The following is a 25,549-nucleotide window of genomic DNA, read 5'->3' as shown; positions in this document are numbered from 1 at the left end:
TAGCTAACATCACCACTGTCAACACCTCTTTGTCCTTTTGTCTAATGACATCTTTTGGCAATCTCCATCTATCATGGGCCCTCTATCCAGCTCTACCTGTCCCACCCCCCCTTAAACCAGCTTATATTTCACCTCTTTTCTATTTTTCCTTAGTTCTGAAGAAGAGTCATTCGGGCTCAAAACGTTAACTCTATTCCTCTCTGCAGATGTTGTTAGACCTGCTGAGTTTTTCAAGGTATTTTTGTTTTTGTTCACAATATACATAATTGATTTCATAAACTGTACTGTAGCAAAAAATTAAAAAGTAAGTTTCACCCTGTGCAAACTTGAATTGGAATAGTTATTCCATAAACCATTAATCAGTAATGTACTGGTAACAAAGAAATTGATTTTACATTTAGGTGTCTTCATACTGATCTAGAACATCTTTCATCTAATAAAATGTGCATTGAACAATTGCTGGGGAGAATAAATAAGCCTTTAATACAACCAATTATTTTAAAATGTGGTCGGTGCTCCTTCCATTTTCAATTGTTTCTAGTGCTGAAACTTGAAGATTTGAACAAGTTTTTTTTCATTATGTAGTAAACATGCAACAATGCAGCTTGGATGCTAGTTACAGATCAACTTCCCAGAGGTTCTTCACAGAAAGAAACAAAGATCTATCTTTACCAGTGAAGAGAACCACCAAAGATTTAGTAAATTAGGATCTCAGCCTTCGGTACAATTCAAAGCCCTGAAGGAAGCTTCCATGCAAAATCATATTGAACTTTAGGTATTGATTTAATACTAGTCTGACACAGCAAAATTTTAACCACATTGTATTCTAATTAGGGCCTGACTGATATTGTCTCTATACTAATCCCAATTAACCTGGTACTGTCATATTGCAAAGTAACTTTTAAATCACAGGACAAACAACTTTTGTTGGGGATTCAAATAATGCTGCATGAAGACACATTAAAACATTACACTAATTTTGCCCCATGTTTGGCAGTCTAGTATAGTCCAAACCTACAAAATAGTTTCAAACTCCATTAGACTAAAAGAAAAGTCTGAATTCAATATCTAAAAACAGTTTTTGGTGAAAGTACAGCAGAATGAGATCAGGAAGTTGGCAGTGCAGCTTTGAACTTTGCTGGATCAAACAAAGTCTCATTGTGCTAAACTGTCTAATATTCAATGTGAAGTAGCTCTGCAATTATATTAAAATCTTTCCAAATCGTCATTGAATTTACTCATGATATAACTCATGATATAATTTATGTGGAGAAATAGTGTATAGAAACAAGAATATGATTTGAAATATAAATACTCGCACACCCACTTCTCAGTACAACATTGATAATATTTTCAGTGGCTTTAGTCTGCCTTGCATCATGCAACTCATTCCCAAAAGCATTCCTTTGTAGATTAGAGAAAATTAAACAAAACATTTTGCTCGTTGTTCACTCTAAAAACAAAGAATAATGGCTACAATATTCGAGTTTCTTCACAGAACAGCGATGTCAGCCAAAACCAGATCATAACAGCAACAGGTAGCTCAACCAGAACTTGGGGTTTTCAGCTGTGAACAGTATAACAGTGTTCCATTGAGATCATAGCTTCTTTTATTTAACAAAGAAAGTGGCAAGCAATTAATATGATAATGTTGGAATACAAATTAACTTCTTCCACCTCTGAATACTTACCAAATACTAAGAAAACTCTACCCTGAGCAGAATGTGCTGGTTCCAAAAAAAATGTCAATCAATCACAGCCATCTTTAAAAGAAAAGCTACAAATGACCAGTTGAATTCGGAGTCTTGAACTCAACCTTGATCCTTAAGGAAAGTCTTTCCAAACTTGTACTTGAAGCAAGTGTGAAAGTAGTAAACTTTATTCAGTCTGAAAAATAAATACCAATAAATCCAGCAAGCATGGAGTCGTTACCGCTGGAAGGGATATACAGTTTAGATATTAATGGTCCGTGATCCTGATCCATGGAGGTCATCTGACCTTAAGTCTTGACGTCATCCATTCTAATCCCTGACATAACCTGTGAAGGCAGACAAAGCACTTACTGCAAATATTGCTCAATATCATGCATATTTATATAAAAATAAATTCCAAAGAAGTCAGTCTCTCACACAATTTTGAACAAAAAGGCAAACTAGATACAGGGTAGTAATTTAAAACAATATGCTCCTTCTGTAACATCTAGCTCCTTAACAAACGCAATAAAGAAATGAGAAAATAGTTGCTTTAGAGCAGCTGAGCATCACAAAAAAAATGTCCAAATCCAGACTGCCAAATTTATTTCTCCAGTTATACATGTCCAAAGGTAATAAAACATCCCTAGATGGAATATTCTAACCACTCACCCTTCTCCTGTCAGAGCACAGCAAGCTTGAATATGCCATTGATGATCTTTAATAGAGGTCAATTTAAGGTATTGAGAGATTTCAGCTACAGTCATGCACTCTTTAACATCTTGTTTGTTGGCAAAGATCAGCAGTCCTGCTTTTTTCAGATCCTGAATAGCAGAACACAAAATATTGTTATAGTTCTGGGAAAATGTGATTACTTCATATAGACTGAATTTTAAAACTTCAATTTTTAAGAACAAGTTCTATGAACACTGAAGCAAAAGCATTGTGAAACAATTTCCTCAGCACAAGAAATGGTCATCATCTGAAAACCCATTTTGGAGAAATATCACTGGTTCACCGATAGGTAGCTTCAAGGTGTCAGCATGGTGAAAGGGAGGGAAAGAGAAGGATTTCATTCTTTATAGGCAGGTATGATGTTTTAATATTGATCATACAACTTCCGTTCACATGTGCAAAAGTTCATCTTTACATCAAAATTGCAGATATAAGATGGCAGGAAAACATTTGTTGAGTAGGGTCATAGCCTCGAACTGAACACCTCCGTCCTAAAATCAGGTCCAAATCATATTAAATACCAAATATGGTCAAATGTTTTGGCTAATCCATTAAAAAAATTAAAAGCCTGAAAGGCGATCGAGCTTTGTTATGTTTTCTATTGTAAAAGATATCAACTACTGACTAATCCTATAATATTCAAACTGCCAACAGAGCCCAGTTTTTGCAGAGTGTGCAAGATCTTGACTTTTTAAAAAATTTTGCATAGAATCTTTTTAATATCTAGAGAGAAGCTATTATGTCATCTGCACTTATAACATATTCCAGGGAGGTGGGCCTCTGTATGTTCATCCAAGTATGCATGCAGAGTTCCACTTCATGTAAAAAGGATTGTAATACGCCAAAAGCTCACTATATTAAATAACCAAAAAGACTTGTATTTACATAGACCCTTGTCTCTGACAGAAATATCCAAGCAGTTTGAAATGCAGTTACTTATTTAGAGGCATAAAATATAAAAGTTGAGCTGTAATGTGAAGGTATATAAAAGGTTAGGACCATGGCTGGAGTTTGGTGGATAGTTTTGTACTCTGCAATATAGGAAGGATGTTGAATCAAAAATGAAGGTACAGCACAAGTTTACTAGGATACTGCTGGGTATGCAGAAATACAAAAGAAAAATTGGGGCTCGACTAAGAACAGAATAGATAATGTGACCAGAGGAATGAGTATATAAAATTATGAAAGGATGGACAGAGCAGGTAGAAACAGACGTTTCCAGTGACTGAGGATTCTAAAACAAGGAACACGCAGAAGATTAAATGTTAAGAGGTTTATGAAGGAGAAGAAACTATATTTTTTAAAACAGAGGATTGTTAGGCTGTGGAGTGCACTACCCCAGTTAGTGTTTGAAACAGAGACCCTGTAACATTTAAGAATAGATTAGGCAGGTGGTTGAAGCAAATAGAAATAAAGGGTACATGTGGGATGAGAATAACAGCTCATGTGGAGGTTAAACACCAACAAGGACTATTCAGGCCAAACAGCCTGCTTCTGTAGTAATTCTGCATGACAACATGACAACCATTTCCCATGGATCAAGGTCCTCCAGAACAGCAATGCGCTAAATGAAGCATTTCAGTACTCTTAATTAGGGGAGGTATGATGGTCGGTACAGTGGGAGGGTACTGTGATGTTTTTCAAACATTGTAAACAACCCAGGACAGTAATCTGAATGCAGCCTTGCTTCATGTCTGATCCAAAGCACTGAACTTCTGAAAACGCAGCACTTATTGCACTCAAGCGCTAGGTTAATTTATGCGCTCAAATCCAATCTTATGACTCAGAGATAAGAATGTTGTCAACTCAGCCAAGCTGACACCAAATAGCCTTTGAGCACTGCACTCAATTCAAACAGGAATAAAATCCATCAAAGACCGAGTTCTGCTTTTATGAGTTAGGAAAACAGCTGCAGGCAGTTGTTAGGATTTTTTACTTTCAAATAATTCTACTAAATAAAGTCAGGCTTCACTGAATCAACAAAGATCTGAATCAACAAAGATCAGCTATGCCAATAACAATCAGATCAATGAGCAGTGAACCCTTGGCATTCTTCTGAAAATTCAAAGATAAAATCAACTTTGTTACCCATCTTGCTGCAAATCCAATTTTCTGTTGTCAGTGGATTTTTGAGGAACAATTAGCACATTACATATTTCAACCAAACCTTTCTCCCATTTTGAACAACCCAGACCAATGCGGTATTTTTTTAATTCAGGTTTTTGACCTAGAAAACTTATTTTCAGAAGGCTAACGATTTACTTGCTATCTGCTTCACAACTGCTTAAAACAAAAATTGACCATTTTTCATTCTTTACAATTATGTTAAGAACTTTTAATGCACATAAAATTAAAAATTATGAGCAGAGATTCCCTCAAAATTACTCCCACACTATCCTTATAACTTCACAAGTCCCATGGAAACTCTGCTAACATAACATAAATTAATTTCCATCACAGTTCTGGTGAAATAATGGTGGCAGAGCAGCAGCAGATGAGGGAACCCCTGGTCTATAACACAGCTTACAAATCTTTAAAATGTTACAGAGACTCATGTATTTGTTGGATTTATTCAACCATAATATATATTTGAATGCAGCATTAAATCATTAAGAGATTAGAGGTGTCAAACAGTCAAATTAATAAAACACATTATATTGCTGTGCTAGGATGCAGTTTCATTCTAAAAAATGCTAAATAAGTTAAAAATTTATAGCCAAGGCAATGTTCAGGGACCAAATTTAAAAAAACAAGCAACTCTATACTCGGTACTTATGACAAACGTCAAATAGGGCTCAAAAACAGCATCAGGCTGCTCCCTTGCCAAATTCTCTATCCTTCTCCCCACCTCATCCCTTCCCCAAAACAACAAAACTGTAGACCAAGCCTTATTTGTGACTTTGAACTTTCAGGGAAACATATTAAAACCTAACACTATTTATAAGTGTTAAAATTAGACTTATTTGATGCCAATTCCTATTTAAGACCAAAGTGAGCTCACTGTGTATTTTAGGATTCAGATAATCTAGATCACTACATAGCATTAAATATGTGCACACTACAATCACAATGAGTAATTTCAATATTTAACATTTCTCTTCATACACTTGTGATGTTTTATAGAAATTATTACTCACAACAAAAAATCTGAATTATACAATGATTTGAATTAAGTAACAATGGAACTCTGTTTAAAAAAAACAAATAATAATTTGAAACAATCAGCAGTGTCAGCTAAGAATATTTACAAGAGTGAAGAGCTTGTAGAATCAAGTCCAAATTCAGGATTTGAGTGCTGTGCTTAACTTTAGCTGCTTTGAATGTAGAACTAAGTGAATGCTGCATTGTTGGAGATGAAATCTATCGAAATGAGACATTAATCAGGGTTGTCATGCGGTTCTGACGAAAGTAAAAGAAATCCAATAGTGCAATTCCATGAGGAGCTGGGAGCCACAACCCTGGCCAACATTCTTCTCTGAATTGGTCATTCATCTCAGATGCTCTTTAAGAGATCTCAGTGTATAAAAATTGACAACTGTGTTTACCTATATAGCTCTCTGTACATGAAGCACCTTAGGACATCCTGTTGAAGGAATACAAGATCAAGTAAAATCTTATCAGGAAGAACTTACATCTATAATGTTCATAATCATTGAAGGATAATCAATTAAAAAGGAAATTAAATTGCACTTTTGAAGTAAGCTGATTTGCTGCATTATTCATTTTATTATAATAAAAATCTTAGGCGATCCCCAAGTGCATTACAGCCAATAAAATACTTATTTGACATGTAATCCTGTACTGCAGTAGGAATCTCTTTCTTATAGTTTGGTCAAAATACAATGCTAATTTGGGACATCCACTTTTCTAGAAAGAATTTGTCTGCTTCTTATGACCAATGCTATCACTTCCATGGCGACACTAGCCTACTTTCTATTGCCATGAAAATATAATAATTTTCATATCATTGAGATTTATTGTAAAAGTGAGGTAATAGTGGGGTTTGGATAGTTTCTGTGTGTGCATGGGAGGTTTAATTGAATAGGAGAGCTGGTCTGGCGGCTTTGAGCCATTAAAAATGCTGGGTTTGAAATGCTAAATACATAAACATGGCTGAAGTTTCAGAATGTGAGGTATGAGAAAAATTTGTATTTATAGATAAATTAGGGTAATTTGAATTTCAAAGAGATGGTAGGATGTTACACTTAGCCATAAGCAGCTAAGCCTGTGTGTTTATTTTTCCCAAAGGTTACTGGTAAAATTAGTACTATGAAAGATTTATATTATGAGAAAAGTAAAGTTGCAAAGACATAGTGGAACAATGGAATTTGCATTAAAAAGGGACAAGCATGTATAAAGGAGATGATGCTATGTGTAAGAGGAAAAGGCATTCTAAGATCCAACGCCCTGGAAAGCCTCCAGCCTGTGTGCAGCAAGTTGCTGCCTACAGGAACTAAAGCTGAGAAAACTCACTTTGAACTCCACTGTCCAGGGTATTGTGTGGCTTTGCCTGGGTTTAAACCATGACCCAGACCTTTCTGTCGCTTTCCATTTCAACACACCACCCTGCTCTCATGCCCACATGTCCGTCTTTGGCCTGCAGCAATGTTCCAGTGAAGCACAACACAAACTGGAGGAACAGCACCTCATCTTCCGATTGGACACTTTACAGCCTTCCAGACTTAACATTGAGTTTAACAACTTCAGACCATGAACTCTCTCCTCCATCCTCACCACTTTTGATCCCCTTTTCTCAAATATTTATTTTTTAATTTATATATATATTCTTTTACATTTATTTCCATTCATTGTTTTATCCCCCCTTTTAACCTATTTTGATCTTTTCTCCCACACCATCCCATCTTCTCCACCCCACCCCCACTAGGGCCATCTGTCACTGCTCATCCTGCTTTCTACTCTTAATGTCACCATTAATACCTCCTTTAGCCAGTATCACCACCATCAACACCTCTTCGACTTTTTGTTTATGACATCTTTTGCAGTCTCTCCTTTGCCTCCACCTATCACTGGCCTTCTATCCAGCTTCAGCTGTACCACACCTCTTAAACAGTATATATTTCACCACATTTCTACTTCTCTTTAGTTCTGAAGAGTCATCTGGACTTGAAACGTTAACTCTGTCTTTTCTCTCCACAGATGCTGTCAGACCTGCTGAGTTTTTCTAGCAATTTTTGTTTTTGTTTCAGATTTCCAGCATCTGCAGTATTTTGCTTTTATCTGTTTAAAACTATTTGTTTTTTTACTGTTGCCTTAACGGAGGTGTAACTGGGAGCCAGATTAATTAGGGTTTTTAGAAGTTATCATCATAGTAATTTGTAGACCTATGAATGTGCTTCAAAACTTTTTTCTTTTGATAATAAATGCTTAATTTAGTTTTCTAAAAAACTTCTGACATCGTGGTAATCTTATCACTTCTGAATTCAGGGCACACGTCTTGAAATAAAATACAAATTGCAAAACAGTTATGACCGTGAGATCAAGTTTCCCTCGTGGATTTGATCTGCCTGGCACACTTCATCTGTCACGTCATAACAATATAAATTCACCAGAAATGTATCCCTCTTATGCAATCTCAGCTTCTGCATGGAGTGACAACTTATTATTGGTAATTTTAATTTTCACTTACACTCACCCTCCTTTCCCCCTAACTCTCCTCAAACAATTGTGTATCCTGCTCTTCACACTGACTTCCTCTCCTTCCTTCCCCCTTCCCCCCACACGAAAATACAACTTCTTTCATTCCATTATATGATACATTGAGACCTTTACAGTCTCTACTATTGACAGCCCTCAGAGTGCTGCCGTACCTCTACTCCCCATCCATATCCTGCTTGGCTTATCCATCCTCATCATCATTTTCCACCTGAACTAATTTTAAAATTTCCTTGTCGAGTTCTGCCCCTCCCCAACCTGACACTCATGGTGAAAACCTTGAACACCCATCTTCTTTAGAACTGCCCTTGTGTTCTTAATTGGATGAAAATCCTGTCTTGAAAATGGACTTTGAGCATGAAATTAACCAAGATTCTCTCTTCCAAGTAAAAGTGAACATGGCAACCTGAGAACATAAGTAAATGTGTATAGAATATCCAATGTGGCAGTGTCTTCTGTTTGTGCCAAAAATAAAATTGTAAACTGTAAAACTATTGGGGTGAAAAGAAAAGCTGTTTGAGTAACTTGGTCAACTTCTGTCAGATCACAGCTGGTAGCTCTGGGGGGAAAAAACTGAGCAATTTGATTGCTGTTCTGTGCTGCTTATTGATTTCTCACTGCTAATTACAAACTGAATCAAACTGCTCTGGATTCATTGGCATTCAGTCAATTAAATATTTCATAATTTAACAACAAGGCCTCATTTCAACCACTCAAATGTTTACATGTCTGACATTGTGTGTGAGGCTGATGGCACATTCTGATGTGACACTCTCAGGTCCAATACAATGGATGCTTACTGATCGCAAGACTTATGGGTAGATGAATACATATCTATATTAAAAAAAAATTTTTTTTGGACAACATTTAAAAGGGAGCTAGAAAAAATGCTCTGATAGAATATAAAAAAAGTATCAAACTTTTCATCTAAGTTTTAAGTTAATGCAAATTTCATTCAAGAAAAATCACTTTAGCCCCCCTGGATGAAGACGCATTACTCACACAGAGTAAGTGTATTTATGAAATCCATTCTAATTATGAGCTTGGTGCCAAAGTGTGGAACAGTTTCGAACCGAACATCTTGCGGTTTTCAGAAATAAAAACAAATCCACTGCTCAGTAATTAAGTGGAGATTGAATGATGAATTTAACTGCTAATTGTTTGCATTCCTTAAGTTAAAAAAAATTCCATTTTCTTTATTGGTTTTAAAACTTGTTCAAATATGTATTGAGAGTTTTTGGTATAGATGCATAGAAAAGGCAATCCTAAAAAAGTTTCTTTATGTATACTATCTTTGCACAAGGGTGAGTCTATATGATAGGTGAATAATGGCTAATTTACCAATTTAATTGTTAATTTCCAAGTAATCTACAATTCAGAATAAGCAACATAAAATTTGTGGATAATCTGCACAGACTATCAAAATGCTTACCTCATGCGCCAACATTTTGTAGAGTTCATCTCTGGTTATAGCTATCCTCTCCCTGTCCATACTGTCTACAACCACGATCACAAACTGAAATACATTCATAAAGAGCTAAAATGCATATAATGATTTTGTTTAACAATATAATTACAACCAGTTACATAACCAATAGTAGAACCCAGCTTATGGCACACTCCTGCAAGTATATAAAGTTATGCTAGCAAGAGGCTTCCTATGTTGGAAAAGGCTGACTAAGACAGGGTGGGTGTGATTCTTAATTGCCCAAATCAGTTGCAAAGTCACCCAAATCAAGCAAGTGGGCCAGTCCTCCGAAACCGATATGGGGAAGCATGAACCATATTGAAGTTCACATCTCATTATCATAGGAAGGGTGAACTGTCAGCACCGCTTACACATGTACTGAAAACATGGGCAATCCCATTGCTCCTCTCTGGAGCTTAGCCAATAGTTAAATGTTAAAGGGACAGTGTCATTAAAAATTGGCCAGGAAATCAAATTTCTTGATTCAAGATGAGTCAGCTGCGTGTTTGGTCACTTTCCTGCTGCGAGTTAAAATATCTACCAATAATTCAGGATAAAATATGATGGCGGTCTTAGACGTTTTGGGATGAGGATTTAAACGAACTGAAATGCAAGATGTTTATTCCCCACATCACCTGGTTGGGTGAGAGGCAGATTAGGCATTTCAATATACGGTTAGAAAGATACAGTCATAGCAAGGATTTCCAATTCCTAGGAAATTGGTACAATTCTGGAGCTCAGAATGCTCTATAGATAACATAGCTTCATGTGAATTAGATTGCTGCTGATAATGACGATGGCAGGTTCTACACAGGATCATGGGAAGGCTCGTCTTTGTGGTAGTTGCATTACATTGGTGACAGAAGAGGACAATTCTTGATCTGCAGGATCTGATCCATTTGGGACACAGGAACTGCTGGTTTGGCAAAAGTTTGGAGGTTATTATCAATGTCTTTTCAAAAAAGGTTCATATGACAAGGGAGGTGGGGGGGAAGAATTCAAACCAATAAGGTAGAGAAGGGTTAAAGTGAACAGAACTAGGAAGAGGGAAAATAAACTGATAGAGATAGTTAAACACAGGAAGCTGATGTTAATGGTTCAAAGCAGGGAATGGTAGCTGTTGAAGTATACAGATATGACCATAAGCAGAAATTATAAAGTAAATCATCCAGGAAAAAGGATGTTTCTAATTCTATGATGAATTATAGGAGTCTTGAAAAAAATGTAGGAGATCTCTAGATCTTTGCTGGACAGGCAATGTTCGGTGCTGCAAATACAGTTCAATAATGGAGTGGTAAGCAGACAAGATATGGAAAAAGGAGTGTGGCAGCAGGTGTGGACTTGTGTGAAAAAGTAGCTGATTATAGTGGAGATGTACTAATATGGCATCCAGTGCAGATAAAGATGAAACTTTGTTTGTTTGTATATAGGGTCTAAGGCAGAAGCAGAAAAGCAAATTGGCTATGTACACCAACTATTGACTACCAAGCCAGAAGGAGGAATAAACCAAGAACTTTGTAGCCAAATACAGGAAGCACGCATAGGACCAGACTCCATTGTTTCGGATTAAATTAAATATAACAAAATAAATGTGAAACATGATTCCAATCCCAACTTTAGATTACTGCACTGAGCAATAGTTAGTGGATAACACAGACAGGTAAGCAACTGGACTAGATATTAAACGATTACAGAAAATGCAAGAGCAGATCGGAATCAAAACACTTTGGTAACAATGCAGTAGAGTTTAAGATTAGAGATATTATGGAATAAAGGATGAATACAATATAAATACAATTTTAGTAAGGCATATTTTGAGGGGATAAGAGTTAAGCTCAGGAAATGTGCACATTGTTAGAATTGAAAAGCATGAAAGAAAAGTGGTTTATCTATAGAAACACGACTTCAGAGTATGGGAAAATTACATGTGCTTTGCCTGCAATTTCCATTTATGCACCTGTTGCTGTTAAGCCATCTGCTGCACATCAGTCCCTGGTGATGTAGAGCCTCAAAGCTCAGCCCACTGTGAGCAACATAATCTTGTACTTATATAATCTTTTTAATGTACAAAACCTTCCAGAACCGAAGTGAATGGAGAAAAAATGGGTGTTGATGCAAGGAGGTAAATATTAGGAGGTGAAAAAAATCTTAATTAGTGGGTTTTAAAGGAAGCATGAAAGGTAGAACTGTCCACAGTACTCCAGATGTGGTCTCACCAAAGCTTGATATAACTTCAGCAAGATTTCCTTACTCTTCTAGTCCAGCTCCCTTGCAATAAAGGCCAACATACCATTTGCCTTGCTAATTGCTTGCTGTACCCACATGTTAACTGTGTGATTCTGTAATGTACAAGAACACCTATATTCATCTAGCTACCAATTTGTGTAGGCCTTTCACCTTTTAAAAAATACCCTTCTTTTCTATTCTTGCAACCAAAGTGGATTATTTCACCTTTCCCCACATATTACACCCTCTGCCGCCTTCAGGCCCATTCATTTAACCTGTCTCTATTCCTTTGCAGCTCTGTGTCCTTTGCACAATATATTTTCCCATCTAGCTTCATACTGGGATTTAAACAACACAGAAGAGGCAAATCAAACCAAAAAATCTGAGTAGTTTGGAAAAATGAGCTGATTGTGGCAAATGGCATTGAATATAGACCAGTGCAAGATAACAAGACTAGGTAAGGGAGATGAACAGTGGGATTCTAAACTAAATGTTTCCAGGATACAGGATAGAGGAGACAACATAGGACAGAGATCTGGGGGACTTAGTGGATAGCTCAATGAAACCAAAAACCCACTGTAAGGAAGCAGCACATAAAGCTAGCTGAAGTTGGAATGCATAGCCAGAGAGAAAGATTTTTTTTTTAAAATCACTTTTCCATATTCCTAGCAGGGCATGTTGGAACATCAATGCATTTATTACCTTAAAAGAGGTTTGAGCTAATCTTATCTCATTAATTTAACAAAATTCAAAAAAGGTACAACATAAGAAGAATCTTGCTTGTTTTGGAGTGATATTTTTGTGAAGAACTTCAAGTTGAATTTCACCTCTGTATTGGTATAGTACGTGTTCCATGATGAACGCAATGACTCCTGACCTCCGATATCCCACATTAGGAAATGTGTGTTATTCACCACTATCTCTTCTACATTACTGCCAATTGTAGGCGACGTGTGTACAACTTCATTCATGGAGCTGGAAAGAAAGAAACACAATCATTTTGATAAGATTTCTACAAGTCCCAGACTATCTAATATGAAAATTTTAAAAAGAACTGGAGTGATCATAATTTTTAATCTTTAACACAGCATAACGTTGACAATTGTAAAATTTAAATATTCTCATTACACCAACAGGCTTTTAAGAAACACAGCTCAGTGTGCTTGTCATTATTAACAGAGCATATTTAAGCAGATTCTATCACAGCCTTATTAGTAACTATGAGTTTATTGATAGAAAGGAGAACCTGCCACCATCAGTTAAGACCTTTTGCAGAGTTTACTGCTCTAAGTTATTACAGTATTCCTCTTTCACATGAAATTTTTATAGTCTATTTGAATAATTTATTTTATTCTTATTTTGAAATTTTTCCAAAGTAAAAGGTAACTGCTGTCATAGTTTGGGTTTCAACCAGGCAGATCCGTGATCCTTACTTGCAAATACTCTTGTGATTAACAGCTTCCTTCTCTCGCCTTCCTCTGTGACATAAGACTCAACGTCTGGAGAAAGCAGCCAGGATAATGCGACCAGGAAGTATGAGGGAAAAGCAAGCCTACAAGAATCTTTTTGTTTAAATAACTTGTAAGGTTATGAAACCAATATTTGTAATGTATTAAAAGCAAAAATAAAAGCATCATCTGTTCCAATTATGCCACTTTCCAAAACGGCACTTCTGGCATCTTCCTTCTTCCTTAACCAAGGTTTCCCACCCACTGTGGTTGACAGGGCTCTCAGTTGTGTCCAACCCATCTCCCCCGCCTCTGCCCTCACAACTCCCTCTCCCTCCCAGAGCCATGATAGGGTCCCCCTTGTCCTCACTGTTCACCCCACCAGCCTCCGCATTCAAAGAATCATCCTCCGCCAACCCCAGCATGATGCCATCACCAAACGCATCTTCCCTCTCACCCCGCCCCGTCGGCATTCTGTAGGGACCATTCTCTCCGGGACACCCTTATCCACTCCTCCATCACCTCCAGCACAACATCCCCCTCCTATGGCACCTTGCACCTTCCCATGCAATCACAGAAGGTGCAACCCCTGCCCCTTTACCTCCTCACCATCCAAGGGTACAAGCAATCCTTTCAGGTGAAGCAGCGCTTCACTTGCACCTCCTTCAATTTGGTCTACGGCAATCCCTGCTCCCAATGCTGTCTCCACTACATTGGAGAGACCAAACCCAGACTAGGTGATCGCTTTGCAGAACACCTTCAGTCTGCCCGCAAGCATGACACAACCTTCCTGTCATTTGCCATTTCAACACACCATCCTGCTCTCATGCGCACATGACAGTCCTTCGCCTGCTGCAATGTTCCAGTGAAACCCAATGCAAACTGGAGGAACAGTACCTCATCTTCCAATTAGGCTTTTTACAGCCTACCGGACTTAACATTGAGTTCAACAACTTCAGACCATTAATTCTTTTCCTCTATCCGCACCCCTTTTCTCAATATTCATTTTTATTTTTTAATTATTTTTTATTCACTTTTTTAAAATTTATTTTCATTTTTATTCATTTATTCATTGTTTTATCCCCAACTTTTATCCTATTTTTGATCTTATTTCTTCCCCACCCCATATCAAAAGAAGAGGCCACGCATTAGTCAATCTTCTAGCTTATGTATAAAAACAAAAAACTACGGATGCTGGAAATCCAAAACAAAAACAGAATTACCCGGAAAAACTCAGCAGGTCTGGCAGCATCGGCGGAGAAGAAAAGAGTTGACGTTTCGAGGCCTAATGACCCTTCAACAGAACTGATTTTTCTTTACAAGGAGAGGGGTGAAATATAAGCTGGTTTAAGGTGGGGGGGGGTAGGGGGTTGTTGTTGTAGGGACAAGCAAGCAATGATAGGAGCAGATCATCAAAAGATGTCACAGACAAAAGAACAAAAGAACACAGGTGTTGAAGTTGGTGATATCTAAACAAATGTGCTAATTAAGAATGGATGTTAGGGCACTCAAGGTATAACTCTAGTGGGGGTGGGGGCCATAAAAGATTTAAAAATAATGGAAATAGGTGGGAAAAGAAAAATCTATATAAATTATTGGAAAAAAACAAAAGGAAGGGGGAAGAAACAGAAAGGGGGTGGGGATGGAGGAGGGTGCTCAAGACCTAAAGTTGTTGAATTTAATATTCAGTCCGGAAGGCTGTAAAGTGCCTAGTCAGTGCCTCACCTTCCGACTAGGCAGGTGGGGTTTTGGGCAGCCATGCAGCGCAGTAATCTCTGGCCATCCAAGTGGTGGCCAGCGCTCTCCAGGAAATATTAAGGGACCGTCACACTTAACCAGGACAGGTTCTCAGTACACCCAAGCTAACCACGTGTCTCTCTTTCATCCTGCAGGAGGAGTACATCAGATATCATGGAGCCTGGTAAATTGGCTGTATGCCTGATGGCCTACAGAAAGTCACTGAGGCTCCTGGCTACGCAGGGGCAGAAGCAGCAACTTCACAAAGAAGGAGCTGCTGGGGCTCCCACACACGCTGTCAAACAGACATAGCAAGCCGTCACTGGTCAGCACCAAGCAACACCCAGGGTCTATAGGCGCTGCCTTTCATTCCTCAGATAACCGAGAATCAGTGTCACCGAAGACTCTGCATGTCGAGGGAACTGGTCGGCCACATCTACCCAGCTACTTCAGGATTTGGCACCACGGGGACATGGAGGGCATCCACTGCCAGTGGCTGTGGTGCTCAATTTCTATGCCAGTGGCTCCTTTCAGGTGACTTCTGTGGGATCTCAAGCCTCCACCCACAAATGAAGTCATGGATGCCATCTTTGCAAGGGCACACAACTTTATGCATTTTGCCCAGGACCAGGACAGCCAGGATGCAAGAGTGATTGGATTCACCCAGGGCACAGGCGCATGGCACTCAGATCTCCATTGCAACAAACAGTGGACTGCATCAACCGCAAGGGGTTCCACTCGCTTAACGTGCAACTGGTGTGCAACCACCAGAAACGCATCCTGCAGGTGTGCGCACGGTTTCCAGGGAATGTGCATGACACCTAAATCCTCAGTCAGTCACACATCCCTGAAGTCTTCCAGGGTCCACAGAATCTGCACGGATGGCTACTCGGAGACAAGGGCTGTCTGCAGAGGCCGTGGCTGGTGACACCCGTGCAGCGGCCTCAGACTGCAGCAGAGCAACAGTGTAATGAAGCTCATGCTGCAGCCCGCAACTTGATAGGGCAGGCCATTGGGATGTTGAAGATGAGGTTCCAGTGCCTGGACCGCTCTAGTGGAGCCCTGCAACACAGTCCGCAGACGGTTTCACACTCGTCTACTGCGCCCTTTACAACCTGGTGCTGCAATGGGGAGACGAGCTGGCTGAGGAGACGGAGAAGTTGGAAGTCTCCTCCAATGAGGAGAATACCAAAGCAAATGAGGGTGAGGAGGTCCTCGAAGGCGATGATGATGGGAATGAGGCCCTCGCACTTGCAAGTTAAGGCAGGTGCGCTAGGAGACCCTCATAGCTACTAGATTTGTGGGGGATGATGACAACGGCATGCAGTGAGGTGACCCCACGGATCCTCACATTGCATCTGTGAACGTTTGACTCCAGTCTGGTTTATGGCAGCATGAATACAATCTGTGAGAATACTCCTATCATGGAGGCGCAGCGGAAGCCTTGATTGCAGGAGGATGATGACAACAACATCCAGTGAGGATTTGACATAGATCTTCACACAGCCTCAGAATGTCTGACTCCTGTCTGGCCAAGGGCAGCTCGCTTACGCTCCATGATCAGTCATATCATAGAGACATGCCATGAAACTTTAGAAGCATATGATCCTTTGTCCGCCTTCAGCACCTGAGTCCTTCAGAAGCAGAGCGTCACTGGTCACAGATGAATAGATGGGGACCAGGCCCACGTTAAATGTGCTGAGAACACACAGATAATGATGGAATGCTATAGCGCCAGCACACTACATTCTGGAAGCAATGCCAAGCACCATTGAGGTGCAGGCATCAGTGATGTGCCCAGGGAGTGAGAGACTGGACTATCACTTTGGTCTGATGGCTGAACAGAGCACAGGAAAGAGGCCCTGGACTGAGACACCTTTCTTTATCATGTGCAGAAAGGTCTCACATTCGAGTGACAAGAACACTGGTCATCAGAACAAGGAGTCATAGGCAGGGAGACATTCTTGGGAGTTTGTTGACAATACTGGTGAACAGTACGTACAAGTGATTAACACCCATGCCCAGGTTGTGCAACTAATTCTTCTTAACTTTCCTAACCCTATGTCTTGGTGCTGCCCGGACATTCACAGTGGAGGTGGGGGCAGCCTTTTGACTGTTACACCCTTGTCTGTGATGACCTTGGCGGACGTCCTCTGGAGGGCCGAAACATGGAGGGCCCCAGCCTGCTCTTGGTGTCCCGCCGTGTCGTAGTAGAACTCTCCTCGGCCTGTGGAGGCGGGGGTGCTGAAGTCACAGAAAGAGAGGATTTGGATGGGCCGGACACTCTTGGAGTCTCTTGGATGGATGGGCCCTGGAATGTGCACCTGCTGATCCTCCCCGCTATGGGTGCCCGAGGGCTCCAAGCGGAGTCCCTGAGGAGAACGGATAGCTGGAGTGAGAACGAGCTGTCCCGCACCCTTATTGCGTACACAGGGCTGGAGGCCAACCATGGCATCAGCGATAGAGTTGAGCCCACGCAGCAGCGCTGGAGCAATGTCCTGGACCAAGGTCTCCATGGTGGCCGCCATCCTATCAGTGTTGCTCTTGGCACGTTAGCATGCTGGCATTATCACCTCAGAGTGAAACCAGGTAAAGTCCTCCATTGTACTTTTCAATCTGAGGAGTGCAGCGGGCATCCCTTCCTGATGTTCCCGAGCTTGCCTTTGCAGCTTCAGCAACTGTGACATGACAGAGTCCAGATGCTCGCCATTTGACTCGGGCTCAGCAAATTTCTGGCCTCCAGCAGTCCTCTGAGTACTGGACACTGGGGAAGTCCCTGCAACCGCCTGCTGTGAATCAGACAGTGCAATGTGCTCACCAGATTGTGATCCTGAGGCTATTCTAAAGTTAGGTCCCATTGAGGTGTGTCTTTCTGCGCTGGTGGAGGGCGTAGGTGAGCTCTGTGACAGGGCTTCATGGAGGTGCTTCCAGATTCCTCTTCAGAGGTTCCTTTGGGGCTTGATTGGAGGCCCTGGGTCATGGACTCAATTGGCTGTTTCCCAGATGTGCCTGCGGAAGCAAGGGGAGGTAATTAGCACATGGCAGTGGCCTGTGAAACAGGGCACATTAGTCTCAGCACGGTTTTCTGATGTATGTTTCACAGCTGGATCCTTACTTGGTAGAGCACCACCGGCCTCACCATCAGTACAGGACCGGTCCAGGTTGTCGCCGGCCAGCTGGATGGCTCTGTTTTCAAAGTCCATGAGGACCTTGCTTTCAGGCATTCCTCCACCAATCTGTAACCTCTCCCTATTATGTGCCAGCTTGTCCTGCATGCATAGAGATGGAAGTGGTGTTGCAGGATGCCTACCAGTCCAGATGATAAGTATGTCTGGCAAGTGTGGGTGATGAATCGTCCGATGGATGAGATGAGGACAGTGAAGGTTTGTGTGAATGATGATGTCCCTTTAACTGGCAGTGAGTGAGGGCCCTGTGAATGTGTGATGGGTTTGTGTGAGTGTGTGAGTTGAAGGTGATGAAAAGACTGACTTACCCTGGCAGAAGGGAGGAGGTCATTTATCTTCTTGCGGCACTGGGTGGCTGCACTCTTTTGAAGAGCGTTGGCGCTGACTGCCACTGCCTCCCAAGTTTGGTTGGTTGGGCACATCGATGCCCATCCTGTGGCCAGAACAGGGGTAGAGGACATCCCAACAGGCCTACACGGCATCCAAAAGGCGTGCCAGTGAGGTGTCGCTGAACCTGGGGGCTGTAGTCTTTTTGCCTTTCGTGGTCATCTTGCCTGCAGCAGTCGTGGGCTGGAAGCACTGAGTGCGTGCGACTGGACCTTAAATAAAGCACCTGGCATGATGAAGCGGTGAGGTGATGGTGGGCAGGCGAATGAGAGCCCACCCCCCATGAAAACGGCATGTTTCCCAGGAATGTATAAATAACGTGACCGGTTTGGGACGACACAGCATGGAAACCCACCATCACAGCCGGCGGGTAAAACGTCATTTTACCAGCCTGCTACCACACTTAGTGCAAATCTAGGATGATGCTGCCCATGGTCTCTGTTTCAAACACCAACTCCAGTAGTGCGTTTCACAGCTGCACAATGTGCTATATTTTTTTTTAAAAGATCCCCATATTCTCTATCCTAAATCTCTTAGATTTTATTTTACATCTAAATCTCCTTGTTGTTGGTGGAGACTTGTCAATCACTGGAAATAGCACACCTCTATTTTTAATCAAAGTTTCCAGCAAGCCAAGTTATACCCTTGGGAACGCTTTCCCTAAACTTCTGTCTTCCCATCTAGTTTCTTTTTACCACTGCCCTTCACACCTTAAGAGACTTCCTCAAAGCCATTTATTTGGTCATGAATTCAGTCATTCCTTGCAATTATTCTAACTACTGATCAGTTCATTTGCCTCAAAGCATCCTGATGCATTTGATCATGTTAATACATTATATAAAATGCAAGTTATTATGGTTGCTGCAACCAGTAGCCAAATGAGGGGCTACCTTGTGTATTTTTGCATTCATGAGCAGCTGGATTAAATTAATTTAGCTAATGTGCCTCTGATACAAGTGACATAAATAATTTTCAGGTCGTCGGTCTGGACTGGATTCAAACCTAGAAACCCGGGGAAAATGGAGCTGCGTTTCAGCTTCACCGGTTTGGATTTAAATAGGAGTGACATCCAAAACCAAGTGAATGCCAACCCATGCTCAATGCATTAATGGTCAGAATTTCTTTATGAATCTCACACATCTGCTAACAATGCATTTTATGTTTTCTCCTCCGAGTACACACATCTTTTAGATATTTAGCAATAATGCTACTGAAATTCCTTAGCTCTTTGCAAAGTATATCTTCAGGGGAAACTTCTTAGTTTAAAAACTAAGCATGCCAATTACTTTTTACTTTCAACAATTTCAGAAGATAAAAAAAGCAGAATATGTGGCTTAAGGAACAAACAAAAGAACCACTAATTTAAAGCTATACATTTAACCTCAGGAACTCAAAGTAGATAAGACATTTGAGGTTTCTCCCAGAATCTTTTGTAGGCTGCATATGCATTCCAACCACAATATCAAAAACAACTTAATAGAAAATTCCAAGAACAAAGCTTAAAACACTATATTCTGTAAAGAGATGCTCATCTACATTCTGTTGTGCCATCCCTTGTAAATTTCATATAATTTTAAAAATCTTGAAGCTGTCCTAGGAAGAAACAAAAATTACAAAACTCACTCCTGACATAACATCTGAAGCATCACTCAACTACTACAAAGGGAAATGATGGGCTGTGGGTAGCACTTGTTAAATTTACACAAAAAAAATTCCAAGACTGTTTCCAATGCCTATAAGAAATAAAAAAATATAGAGTTACATGCACATAAGTCTTCCTTCAGAATTACAAAGAGAAGCATCAGAATCCAGCATCTTTTGCGTGCGAATCAAGGCAATCTAAAAATACATTAGAAGTTAAGATGCAAAAATAGGCTATTTGTCACAGCAGTCCAGGTTGGCCCTTTGCCTCTTGGCAAGCAATATGAACATTAACTTTTGGGTTATGCAAATTATTGAGGTAGAACTACCATTGTTAACCCTACTGTACAGTATGCTTTAGCTTAGCGTACACAAGCACAATATTTTCATGAGAACTAAAATATTTTTGCACTACTTGAAGAGTTCAAAGAAAAAAATATAGTCACTTGTTGCACTGACACACCATCGTGGAGATGGTCAAAAACGACATTGCACCAAAACTGCCAAAGGGTCATCACCTGAAATGTTAACTCTGTTTCTATCTCCACAGATATTGTCAGACCTACTGAACACTTCCAGCAATTTCCATATCTTTCTTACAGCTTAACTATCCAAATGCGCAACTTCAGTTTCAATCTGTGCACTTTGGGGTGGGGAAGCACAATAAGTGGGAAAGCATTGCAGTAAATGCAGTTAAATAATGGTTGCTCACACACAGATGAGAAACATCATATGCAGCAGGCCATTTACATTTCCAATTGGTTAGGAGCTGAACATTATAAGTGCAGTAAAATCTAAAGAGGTATGGCAAAATAATGGAAGAAAGAAATGGGCAGAAGCTATAGATGGGAAATAGTTCCCTTGCTCTTAAATCATACAGAATTCTTTAACCAACGACTCAGCAGAAAGGTGAATATTACTACAAAGCTCTCAAGTTCAAAAGAAAAACAGACAAGATGAGTACCAGATAAGTATTCCAATCAGGCATATCCATGTCACAGAGAATGCTGGCAATAGTATTCAAACGTCATGGAACGAGAGACAGCCTGCCAAAGATCATGTAATCCAATCTAAGTGCTCAACCTACACTGCAAACAGTGGATCCTATTCAACGAAGTAAACAATATTGGTGCAATTCTACGAATACAATAGGATTTTAGTTTTGAATGAAGTGCCTATAACACAGCTTCTCTTCCCACACCACACCCTGCACCACCACCTCCCCACCCCTTTAACAACATTTTCCTTACACTATTCTCTCCTGGGGCATTTTCCGCTTACTGTTTGGAGGGAATAATGACCAACCAGCTCCCTGGATTAAGTGATTGGCCTTGGCAGAAACTGGCAAGAGGAAACCAGAAGCACCTACTAAATACTTAAACTTCAATAACCAAGCAAAGTTAAACATACAATTCACTGACAGTGGAGAGGTACGTTGTTGCTGTTAATGCATTATTAAAACTTTCTTCTATTGAGTATATACATTTGTCTTTGATATTTACAAATTTCAAACTGATCCCGGAATATTTGTGAAATTCTTGACATTATGACATCCTCACTTTTCAAAAAAGCTTTGGCAGTTCTTAATTACTAAAAACCCATTCTGGACTCAATCAGGAAATTGGGCACAAATTACACTTGAAATTGCACTGTTTTTCCGAAGTGAGCTCAATTTAAAGAGCCTCCTCAAATGGTTGCAATCAGAGGAAACTTGCCATGCCCATTTTTTCAATCTGGGTGGACGTGGACGTCAGGTGGGCCTGTTTCCAGCACATTGTTAATGCTGCTTCAAAAAAAAAATTGCAGAAACTCAAATTACTGTTCACTTGACATAGCTTGCTTTTAAAACGGGTGATCTTGTATGCTTGTTTGGCTGATTTTAGCCTATTTTGCTAATAAAACCTGGGTGAACAACAAGAAATTCTCAGCTTTTATGTTGATTCAAGTTAGATGGGGGAAGCAAGGTGGGAGAGGAAAAGAATAATACATGACTTTTGAAGATAATGACCTAAAATTCACATAATGGTGGTATTGTGAACAAAATGATTTAGACTATTTTGTTGCTCAACCCTCCAGTGGAGAAGTTGCAACCAAATTTGCCGGAAAGCAGGTTAGAACGTGCTGCAGCAAGCAGAGTTGGAAATCTGAAATTGCACAGCCAGCAACTTATTTCGTTCTCCCACCATATGCACTCTGGTGTCAGAGGCTTGTACCTATTTTAGAAAATAAAGGGTCTCCTCATTATTAATAAATTAACCACTACAGCTGTAAAATGCAATGGTTTGGTTAGTTTGGATTTGATGCGTCTTTATTTGAAACGGAGTACCAATATCTACAGTGAGTCTGCAGAGTACTACACAGGTCCCTAGACACTGCAATACACATTTGGTTTTCAGCTTTTACAATACAAATGCAATTAAAGTGTTGAACATATTCCACTTATACTCCATATAAAAATAGCTGACAGACACAGATTTATATATACCCAGGAGGTGAATGGTTCATTTTGTTGCTTGCACCACTTCTAGCCAAATCTTATACATATTATACAGTATGCGTGAAAAAACAACCTATTAAAAATCTCATGCAGCTATGGAAGAAATCAACTGTACAAACAGGCATTTAGTCTGGAGCTATAATCTGTGCTTTTCGACATAGGAAACATAGATTGTTATAAGTGCCCACATTACTCTATGAAGTCATTAATCATGGGTGAAAACCAATTAACAAATCAGTGAATGCGGATCATGCATTTCTTTCCATCAAGTTGGTCCTGAACGATTGGGGTAAGTGGTCAAGAATATATAAAAGATGCGCCAGTAACTGCCTTGTGTTCTTCCCACGAATGGAAGTATTAGTGGCAGCAGAACTGTAATGGTGGCACAAATTAGTTAAAAATGAGTATGCTCTAGCATTAATAGCCAAAGAAATTTTATTTCTGAAATTGTACAAGCATTCAGAAATCATCCAGAAGTATTCATATTCGCAAATACTAATTACATAATTCATAAAATTAACACTCAGGAGAACTATTTAAAAGAAATCTGCACATTTTGCGCAAACACAAGATTCCTATGATTACACAAGACACATTGAACGCACTAGGGCTATTCTGTAGCAGTCCAAGTGGCAATTACAGTAGCATTAATTAAGCCCAATTAATGATCACCATTGACTTTGATGGGGGTGCAGGGAGGTGATGTGGAACCATCAGAATTAATTGTTAGACTGCTTTTGGCAAGAAAAACAGCAGAGTAATGCTAAAGTCCCAGGAAATTGTGGTGAGGCACTTGGGCCATAATTTCCTGAGACCTTTGCCCTGAAAAATGAACCTTGAAACTCTGATACGCCATTACAACAGTGCATGTCTCCAAGAAACTCTGGACCACGTTTAAATGGAAATAAGGTTTAGAAAAAATGAATTAGGTAAAGGAAAATCAACGTTAAAGAGGACAAATGAAAATGAGAAATACAGGGTGTGACAATGAGATAAAAGGATGGGCAGAAGTGTAGCATTTCAAAATATTTAATTTTTAAACAAATTTTATTTTAGTTTTTGTAGATTAGAGTTAAGAATGGTACACTTGATTAGAAACTTTACAATTAATATTTGTTGTTTTAATATCAATGTACAATAGCTGAATTTTAATATCAATGTACAATAGCTGAAAGCTTAGATCATTGACAAACTTAGAGAATAACCTTTCCTTGAACTAGTGTGTAGGAGTTTAAGAAATAAATTTGCAGTTCCTTTTATCTAAAACATATAGCCCCAAAAATTGATGTAGTAAGCATTTTGTGATAAAAGGTTAGCTGAAAATTATGATTGTGAAACTTAAAAAAGGAAAGAATTTCAGATGATGCAACATTATCCACCACACAATTATATTAAAAAAGGGCAACATCATACATCTATATTGAGAACTAAACAAGAGTTGCATCATTTGAAAAGACAACTCGTCAATTCTAAGGCAGAAGAGTCCTCTGGTCATTATACTTACAACTGGTAAAGAATTGTTGTCTTCCCAGCATTGTCTAACCCAACGATAATTACTTTATGTTCTGAAAGAGAAATAAATCAGTGAGATTAATGAATTTCAAAGATATAAAAATTACTGTTTATTACAGAATAAAAGACCAAAAGTTACATAATTTCCAGTATTCAATTATATTGGGTTTTGGAAATAACCATCTGAAATGCTGTTGGGAAAAAATTGTCCAAAGCAAAGAGAGATACAGCAATTAGTTTTGCAGTACAATATTCTCAGTGTATAAGGCCATTGGGTCAGATATGAAGATCCTTTCATTGAAAGGAAATGAATGAGAGCCTTTGGATTTTGCAAAAATAGTGTAAAAGCCAAATTTTCAGTCCATATGTTACTAGAATTATTTAGTGCCCTTCATCAAACAGCATCAAAATCTTCAAAACAAAATGTTACATTTTTCACCAAACGACTTGACATTTCAATTTATGGTAAATGAATGACAGCATGGGTTCTTAATGCTCTAGATTAATGTGGGTTATGCAGTATAGCAGATTGCTATTTCTATATAACGATATACTGCCCTGCGGATTATTATGGAGATATGAATTTTTTAAAATTATGAAAAATAGATACAAGGCTTGAATTCAGCACTTCTCTACCAATGGGGCAATTGGTGGCTGGAGTGCAATGAATTGTTGCCAAAATTCAAGGGAACCTTTGCGTGAAATTGCCCATGTCAGAATGAGAGCTGCACGTAAAGCAACAAATTTATTTCTAGTTTCTGTGGCATCATTGGGATCAGCATTTCTGATATGGCCCAGTGGTTTTTGTCAAGTACCAGCAGTCTTGCAGCCTTTATCCTATAATGACTGAATTATATTACGTGTCACAATGTTTAATTGTCCATAATAATAGCATGTTTAAATCCCCAATTTAACTGAACAAAAAGTATTGTTTACAGCTATAAAATGTTTTGAGGCAAAAAAAAAATTCTTGCATTGTTAGAACTGTGCGTGGGGGGAGATGGTAGCATAATGGTAATGTCACTAGATTAGTAATCCAGAGGCCCATGCTAATGCTCTGGAGACATAAGTTCAAATCCCACAACAGCAGCTGGTGGAATTTGAGTACAATTCATAAAATTTGGAATTGAAAGCTGGGGCAGGATTTTGCCCTTGGCAGGGGTGCTCGGCGAGGCTGTCGGGATGCCAATCGCCAGCCATGATCAGCTCCTCGATTTTACGAGGGCAGGTCAATTAAGGCCCGCCCTGTTTGGAATGCTGCCTGTGCTGGCGGGGGAGGAGGGAGAGCTGGGCCTAGTGCACAGTTCACGCATGTGCAAGAAAGAACGCTGTTTTTAAAAAAATGAAAA

At 39.6% G+C, this 25,549-nt stretch overlaps 1 protein-coding gene across 1 annotated transcript in view; it reads right to left on the bottom strand.

Annotated features, from left to right (window-relative positions):
• Positions 1–238: 238 nt before the first annotated feature.
• Positions 239–25,549, bottom strand: part of arl5a (ADP-ribosylation factor-like 5A) — a 37,588-nt gene continuing 12,277 nt past the window's right edge. The window contains exons 2-6 of the mRNA XM_041200541.1: positions 24,193–24,253; positions 12,621–12,768; positions 9,532–9,615; positions 2,364–2,515; positions 239–2,038 (exon numbers count right to left, since the gene is read on the bottom strand). Coding sequence (XP_041056475.1) covers positions 1,990–2,038; positions 2,364–2,515; positions 9,532–9,615; positions 12,621–12,768; positions 24,193–24,253 — 494 coding nt within the window. The 3' untranslated portion in view covers positions 239–1,989. The remainder of the gene's footprint in view (positions 2,039–2,363; positions 2,516–9,531; positions 9,616–12,620; positions 12,769–24,192; positions 24,254–25,549) is intronic.

The sequence above is a fragment of the Carcharodon carcharias genome, chromosome 12 (genome assembly GCF_017639515.1).
Source record: "Carcharodon carcharias isolate sCarCar2 chromosome 12, sCarCar2.pri, whole genome shotgun sequence".
In the NCBI taxonomy this organism is placed as follows: domain Eukaryota; kingdom Metazoa; phylum Chordata; class Chondrichthyes; order Lamniformes; family Lamnidae; genus Carcharodon; species Carcharodon carcharias.
Note: the sequence above shows the minus strand (reverse complement) of the source record. Positions and strands in the feature narration are given on the sequence as shown.